The 8,410-nt window shown below is 36.3% G+C and overlaps 1 protein-coding gene across 1 annotated transcript in view; it reads right to left on the bottom strand.

Annotated features, from left to right (window-relative positions):
* LOC104280684 (myelin transcription factor 1-like protein) overlaps positions 1-8,153 on the bottom strand; it is a 9,780-nt gene extending 1,627 nt beyond the window's left edge. Inside the window, exons 1-4 of the mRNA XM_009878417.1 lie at positions 8,056-8,153; positions 6,186-6,289; positions 1,490-1,633; positions 1-1,164 (exon numbers count right to left, since the gene is read on the bottom strand). The exon at positions 1-1,164 is cut by the window's left edge and continues 1,627 nt beyond it. Of these exons, the coding sequence (XP_009876719.1) occupies positions 1,024-1,164; positions 1,490-1,633; positions 6,186-6,289; positions 8,056-8,116 (450 nt within the window). The 5' untranslated portion in view covers positions 8,117-8,153 and the 3' untranslated portion in view covers positions 1-1,023. The remainder of the gene's footprint in view (positions 1,165-1,489; positions 1,634-6,185; positions 6,290-8,055) is intronic.
* Positions 8,154-8,410: the final 257 nt, after the last annotated feature.

The raw sequence follows: 8,410 nt of genomic DNA, 5'->3' as shown, positions 1-8,410 counted from the left end.
ACAGATAATTTGTGTTTATCCCAAAATTAAAGATGCGAAAAGGCAATATTGATTTTAAAATATTGTCCTCCATCTTGAATTAAAAACACAGATTTTCTGAAAGATGAACTACATTGCTATAACCGATAGTTCAGAGGGGCACTAGCAGTCCAGTAGAGATAAGAGAATGTTGGCTCCAAAGTTTATTTGAAAACAAAAGCTGAAATCTTCACGTTGTCCACCTCTGATATAGTTCTTTTCATAATGGAAGTTCCCATATTCATACCATGTAATGCTTAGAAGTTAATTAAAAAGTGCTGTTTAAGCTGCTTTGAATCTTCTGTCAAGTTTCCATGGCTTGATGTTGTCTTACAATAAATTACCCATTTTGTATCTTACATCTAATCCATGCCATTTTCTTGGAATTCAAAAAACCTCATTTTATTGCCCCCACCACACACCATCCTCCAAAAACAAAAGTCACATAATATTTTCAAGCATTGTTCAAAAATAAAGCATTTTTGCAACCAATTCTTGCTATGAAACAATATGCACACAAAATGTATTTCTTAAATCCCATAAAATCCTCCAACATGAGGCAAAATGATAGTGTTTAAAAAGTGGCTGCAGACTGCAACATTGTCATTCAAAGCTGTTTTTGTTTTTTGTCCATTTCAGTTCAAAATACTAAAACATTTAATCACTAAAGCATTAAAAAGAATTTACACTCTATTTATTTTGATCAGCTTACCTCTTCAGAAATATATATACCCCAAAAATGTGCATACATTAGCAGCTATAAACATTACATGGCATATCACACTATGTCAGCTTATATGAAAACGTACAAAATGTGAATGTATTCAAAAAACTATTCTGCAGTTACTATCTTTAAAGCAAGACATAAAATCATTATGAAGTCTTGTAAGCATAACACTGTTTCAAACAGAAATAAATATATAACACTTTCTGGTAAATTACAGCAGCAAAAAACAAGAGGCATCCTTTTTTTTTAAGCAAGACTTTCACCACTATAGCAGCTGTTCAGACCTGAATTCCTCTCACAGCCTGCTTTATATTTTCCAGTAGGGCTTTATTTTCTGGACTCTGATAACGATCTTGATTTGTATACATGTCCGTCAAAGTGGTCACGTAAGCATCAAAATTTTGTTCATTGATTGGTTCCTACGAGATATTAAATAGTAGTTCATATACAACTTTTATTTTCTTAATCGTATATTCATTTAAGCATAACATATTATCAAGGTATATTGCCACCATTTTTTATAGTATTTAAAATGCCTACTTAGTTCTTACTTAATTTTACAGGATACACTGGAACAGGCCCTCCATGTCTTTGTTAGCAGTTAAATGTATCTTTATGGTTTCAGTGTTGTTACCACAAATATCCAACTGGTTGATGAAACATAAACATAAAAAAAAAGACATCTATTGTATGAAGTGAACTGAAGATCGCCAAATTCCTTAACTTGTGCTCTCAATCACTTACCATATGTGGCAGCTGGATATTAGCTAGACTATGAATTAAAGACTGGCTTAAATTGGCCAATTCATGAAGAAGAGACTCATTTTGCTGTTCAATTACTTTGTTCTCCTCTTCTATCGTCTTCAGGTTGCTCTCCATTGTGGTAATCTAAAACGGACAAATTTGTGTACAATGTAATATAAGGCAAGCTGTTAAAAAGCATGCGCTCTTTGAAGGGAGAAATAACAGAAATACCAGGGAAAGAAGAAAAAGGTCTATTCAGTCACACTTAAAAAAGGTTTTACTTGAGTCTGCAATTCTTATTGTCATTAAGGGGTTCTTATTCCTACTGCACATTGTATGACTTTACCAGCTTGTCTTTTTAATACTGGTAATAATGAATGAACTTGGATTTTATTCCACCACTTTACAGATTTTCTTCTTGAGTCAAAAGGCTTGGAGAAGGACCTTAGTTTTGCAAGTTCACCCACATGGTTAAACATTGCAACTCCCAGGAGCCTACCTTAGCGACATTGTGCAGGAAGTCACGCATTTCTCGTATTTTCTGATATAGATCTATCTATCTATCTATCTATCTATCTATCTGAATACATCTTGTTAGTTAAGCATGCACAGCTTGCGGCCACCAGTGTTTAGCAATTTGTAAGTATATTTTGATTCCGTGCAAATTCCCGGGGCTGCTTTTGAAAGCTGAACAATTGTGTGCTATTGCACTGCATGTACAAATCTGGAAACATTTCAAGTATATACAACGATCTGCAAAACTGAAGGAACTGAAGAAAAACTGCACACAGCCAGGAAAGTGGGTCTCTGGGGCATGACTACACGTACAGGTGAGGAGAACTGAGAGTAGGCTCTGCTCGTGTTCCCAGGTGACCACACACAAGTTACCTCTGACCTTGTGCAGTTCCCTGCTTAAGCTGAAAAGCCTTGCTGAGAGGCAGCTTACCCGAGCTTGTGCAGAGTGCTGTGCTAATGAAGCTACAAGGATTTCAGATGAGCACTGGCTTACGTCCAACTCGTCAAGGGCACACGCAGAGCCCACTCGTATGTGTCTACACTTCCCTCTGTAGACCTGTCCTTACTTTCCATATTGGATGACAACCGTTAACATCTATTACAAAGTGTACAGTGTGCTTTTTTGTGTGTCTAGGTTAAAATATACACTGACGAGAGGGTGAAAAAAGATGCCGGAGAAGTGGAAAAAATGCCAAAAAATACAAGGTTTTGAATTCTCAAAATGAGCTTTATCCATTTCTACATTGGCACAGACAGTCTGCTGTGGGAAGAGTTTATACAATTTAAATGCTGATGGGAAGGTTGGAGGTTTGTGCAGTAGTAGTAAGCAGGAGGGGAAAAAGTAAATGTTAACTTGACCATGGGTGAGTAACTTTTAGGAAATTGTGGCACAATCAGGTAGTTAGGTGGCTCGAGTTTTCTTGGGGACCTGAGTTTTCAGTCTGCTTATTGAAACGCAGCCCTTTAGTTGACAGGAGTAACTGTGACAAGCGGTGTGACTACATAAAACAATCTTCAAGTATCTCTTACTTTGACTACAGGTGTTTATATAACAATTAATCTAAGCTGTCAGTATTGCAGAGGCTTGGTTTTGTCACAATTAATTGACTCTGGGCTGTTTCCACAACATATTAGAGTAGGCAAACCACTTTCTTCGACTTTGAAACAGGAAACATCCTTCTCTCTGGTTTTGCTTTCAGCTTGTTTATACTGGAGAGCAGTGCTGTGTGCAAACACAAAACATCTAGCAAAGATGCTTGTTAGAGTCAGTCACGCTCCAATATTTACCCTAAAAACTGTTTTTATATTACAGACCAAAGCAAAGAGTCTGATGTCAATGAAGGCCCAGTTCAGTATTGCATACTGCTGCTGCCTCACACTAACTTAAGTAGGAACTGACATTTTAAAGATTTTCTAGCTAGCTGAGCATGCTACTTGAACAGATCTTTCTTTCTTTCTTTTTTTCATGTGAGATGCTGACTATTTGCAAATACAGTGGCAGCTGTCCAATGTATCTCACAATTTCAATGGAACTCATCTGTAAGTATCTTAAGATAACTGTTATAATTATTGTACTCACTTGCTTAAAGGCTGAAATTTCCCTCTCCCCATTTTACCCTAAAACTAAAATGTTCAGTTGTATCTATTCGGACAACAGGATAACCTGTCGCTCGTATGAGACACACAGTTATTTGCAGATTTTTCCTTTCCCCCTCTCACCTTTATGTTCTTCTGCCCTTCTCATACTCTCAGCCTTGCATGTTAAATTTGATCAATTTTACTAGAAGGTTTTAGATTAAAAATACTTTCCTCAAAGTCTTAAGCAAAAGGGCAGCTGAGTAAAGGAGAGTCTTATGAATGTTCCAGCTCAGAAAATGGCTGCAACATGACTTCTCACTTTATTAAATATAAAAGCCTCTATGTGGAAAAGAAGTTCCTCTTGTAGGAAAAACTTTCGCTGGCACTTACAATCATATGGGATGAAAATCTATATCAAACAAGATTGTTGCTACTTTCAGTGTTCACGGCACTTCCGCTGTTTCCCATTGCATATTCTCTGCTTGAGAAGCATTATTGAAATCTAGGTTGCACAATGATTTTCTAAAGGTTTATTACCAAACATTTTGTTATGTTCAGCATACTTTTACTGTTGCGAGTAGAGACTGTTGACTTTGATCCTCTTAATAGATTGATAATGACTATGATGTAACTCGCTACGTGTAAATTGCTCATCTTTGGGAGAGTGTTTAAGTTAAAAATGAGGGCTCTGAATTTTTGTGAAGTTTGACTCAGCTGGGATTTTCTGCTAGGCATCTGTGGCTAGTTGGGTAAGAACAGGTAAATATTAGACCAGACTGCCCAGAGACTGTGCAATATCTAGTGTAGGAAGTAAGGAACAGGTTAGACAAGCATCTGTCAGGATTGGCTTAGGAAGAGCTGGAAAACAGGAAAGGAAGAAGGCTGGTGGAAATGTTTCAAGGTCTCTTGTAGCTCTGTTCTGTAGAATCCTATAATTATTTTAATGACAGTATGTGTCATTGCCAGTCTACCTTTTTTCTAAATCTGCTGCACTAAGGTGTCAAAGACATCCCTTCAAATTGATGATAAAATCATCGTCTGAGGGCTTTTTTTTCCAAGAATATGTACTGGCCCCAGGTAGTACCTAATCTGATTTCTGAGAATATGCAATGGTATTAGTCTGAGATACAAAAGATGGAACTGAGACAACTAAAGTATGGATTCTGTGCTCATTTAAAATAAAAATTTCATGTGAAATTCCTAGCTAAATCTTTGAAACTCAATACATGTTTTATGCCTGTGATAGTGCTATCATGGCTTTATTTTTTTGTTATTCATCTAAACAAAAATAAAATTAAAAATGTAAAAGTCATTGACATCTGGAGCATTTACCTAAAGCACACATAACTGCCAAACTGCTTAACATTTATAATAATCTCAGCTAAATCAGTCTACATGTGAATAGCATCTACAGTGTTGTATTAAGCAAAAGACAACATGAAGCAGATTGGAAGCTGCCAGATTCAAACCTTAGGACCAAATTCCTCCAACATAAATCATAGGAATTTTCCTGTCATTGATTATTCTTCTTGCTTTACTGTCTTGCAGATTTTGTCCTTGTAACCCTACAGTTGTATCTGGTGACATCAGAAAACTATGTAAAACTTAGGTCAAATCCTAGAAAGGCTGAATATTGACAACAAAACCCTGAACAACGGCATAAAATAGAAGTGAGGTTTCAGTACCAATTTGGCAAGGGTTTAGAAGTCAAAGAAAGAATGAATTGAGGAGCCATATCCGGCCTTCTGAGAATACAAGAGGAGTGGGAGGACAATGGACACGGTGCTCTTTTCCACAAGCAGTAGATGAAGAAGTAACAAGGAATGTTATTTGTTCCATCAAGAGCAATTGCATGACTATGACCATGGGACTAAAGACTGATAAATGTATCTGTGCTCAAACCATGTGAAGAAAATAGCACTAGAAGCTGTGTTGGACATTTGAAAATGCCAGGGAAATAATTCACTTAATTTCCTTCCTTTGCTTTCTCCATCCAGTTTTAGGACTGCTGAATAACAAGGTTTTAAGTAACAGTTTAATGTTAGATTTTCCTTTTTTTAATATTCTTTTTTCCCCAATCGATTTATGTGGAACCTAAAAGGAATTAAGCTGGATTTGTGGAACCACTATTGCTGCCAGTGGCTGCACTTCATGTACCACATGACGAAGGAAGCGCTACAGGTATTTGGTTCCCTATCTAAATTTCCTCCGTAAGATAGACCTGGAAAAAGTCATGTTGTTCATCTGGACTCCTTCACCTTGTAACTTAAGAACCATGATGTCGCACAATATTTTAACTGCTATTAGAGAGGCATAGCCTTGCCAAGGGGAAGTATAAAGCTGACCATGACGGGTCATGGTTTTGCCGTTATTTTTAAGAATATATTCTGATAAGCCTTCTTCTTTCTTTTTTTTCTTTTAATGCTGGTAACTGATGTGGAAATTGCATAATGAAGATTGTTTTCTGACTTAATAAATGTCAAATCATGGTTAGAATTCTTAATATGTAAGAAACACAAAAGGGAACAATCTATTTCCTATATTTCCTTTAATCAGTCATATAGAAAAAGCAGCTGAATTTAGGGCTTCATAAAACTGTTACCTGAGTTCTGAGTTTAATCATATCAGCTTCCATCTGGGAGTTGGATTCATTTAGTTCTTTGATTTCTTCATCTAACTGTTTAATTTCTTCATCATTTTCTATACCTGTGTGATATAAAAATAAAAGGGATGTTAAAATAATTAAGCTTTAAATCAGAGTTCAGTGAATTCATTATTTCCGTATTTGAAAATACATTTATTTCAAGTAAAAATATTCAAGTAAAAAAGAAAAAGGAAGTGTTCTTCAAACTTTTCCTTTGAAGTTAAAACAATGTATTTTCACTACTTTTCTTTTAAAAATTGCAGTAATTTCCCAGCAAGAGTGTTGAAAATACCTAGAGGATCAATAAGACACCCTTTTCCTTTATATGTACTGATTTAACTTTGTATTTTAAGAAATGCGCCTGCAGCAACAAATTCTGCTCCACTGTCATATGCAACTTATTTGAAAGACTGTGTCCAATTACAGATCTTTGGAAGGAAAAGAAAATATCTTAACATCCTAATCTCTTCATATTAGAGCTTTGTCAAAATCATGTGTGACTAATTCCAAAGATTTTTTTCCCCAAAGCAGTGAAACTTTGTTGATATACTGGGATATAGTGTGATTTTGCTGTTGCTTTTAATACTTTTATGGTTCAGCAAGGTGTTATTAAATAACAATGTTTAGAACAACTTTCAAAATTACTTCTAAGTTTTTACGGTATAAACACCTAGAGAACAAAATTTTTAAGGTACCTGCCTTTTTAAGGGTTCAGGGAGGAAAAAGTTTTATTTATTTATACTTTTAACTACTATAGCAAGGTATTAAATAGCCCTTGGAAGAGATAGACCTGTTTTCTCTAAAGTCAAGGTCTGAACTCCTAAAGCTTGAGAAACTGGTGTTCCCATTCTCTGGTTTTTACTTTAGTGCGAATCTTGCTAACCTCTTCCCACAGCGCCCAATTCTAATAGGAACGATGCCATGTGTCCTCCTAAGTACCCAAAATATCCATGTACCACTCCTTAAGGCATTCTTCCTGGGCACGGCAGATAGTTTGCAATAATTCCCAGGTTGTAGAGACAATTAGATCCAGATCTTCCACTTCCTGGTTTACCAGCTATTGAACAAAGACAGCCAACGCTTTCTCCAGCTGTGCTGGCAATGTGGTTGAGATGCCTCCCACACTATGTTGAAACGCTTTGTGGTTCTCAAACACAGTCAACACCAACAGTTAAAAGAAGGCATCCACAGACACAAAGTGACTATATAAAGTTTTCCAAGAAAACTCCGGGCTTAGGCACCTCCCAGACAAGCCTTTTTGTGCATTACTTCTTTGACTGGAAATGTCTATATTTTGCTTTAACTACACTTCATCTGTGAGGGTACTATACTGACTTTCATCCCAGGTACTTTCATCATCTTCCCTGCAACTCAAGGTTCCCAGGAAGGACTGCAGATTATTGGAGATGAAATGGCACAAGGGCATACACATCTACCAGAGGTTACAGAGCCACAGCTCCAAATGAATTCATGGGAGCTAATGTGGACTCGACACTCTGGAAATGAAACCTTTTATTCTTCTGAATCCTGCAACTGTGTAAGACCAACTATCCATCTCTGATGAACAAGATATGAATCAGAATATTATAATGATATAGTCTACTTTGAGATTTTTCAGCTTTTCAGATTTATGTAGATATTACCAGTCTGGCCACTCTACTGCTGGCTCAGATTTCCACAGCATAAAACCCAATTTCACTTCTACTGACAGTGAATTCACTGCTTGTATGAAGAAGAGTTACATATGTAAGGAAAAAAGCCAATAGAGCAATGATAACTTTAGTTTATAAAGAAGTAATATTAAAAAAGATAATTATTAAAATTTTACCATTACTGGCCCGCTGCTTTATTGTTAGCATTTGTTCTCCAGATAGCTTTGCTTTCTTCATTGCTGAAGTAGCTCTGGGGCATCCTGATAAACTGTGAACAGTAAGGAGCCTGTTAATTTTGATAGGTCATTGAAAATAAATCTGTAATCCAATCCTGTAATAAAAACAGTATCAGACACAAAGCATGTCTTCACTTCCAAGCACTCCAAGAATGTGTTAGTCTGAAAAAAGTGACTTACCATGGGTTTATGCTTTCTTCCAAATTCTTTTTGTATAGACAGCTAACATACAAGTCAGATACATCTTGTAAAACTCTAAGCCTGGGAAAAACAGTCTGAGTTTCTAAAGACATAA

The sequence above is a fragment of the Apaloderma vittatum genome, unplaced genomic scaffold (assembly GCF_000703405.1).
Source record: "Apaloderma vittatum isolate BGI_N311 unplaced genomic scaffold, ASM70340v1 scaffold7501, whole genome shotgun sequence".
NCBI lineage: Eukaryota > Metazoa > Chordata > Aves > Trogoniformes > Trogonidae > Apaloderma > Apaloderma vittatum.
The sequence above is the reverse complement of the archived record's forward strand: the minus strand, read 5'-3'. Positions and strand labels throughout refer to the sequence as shown.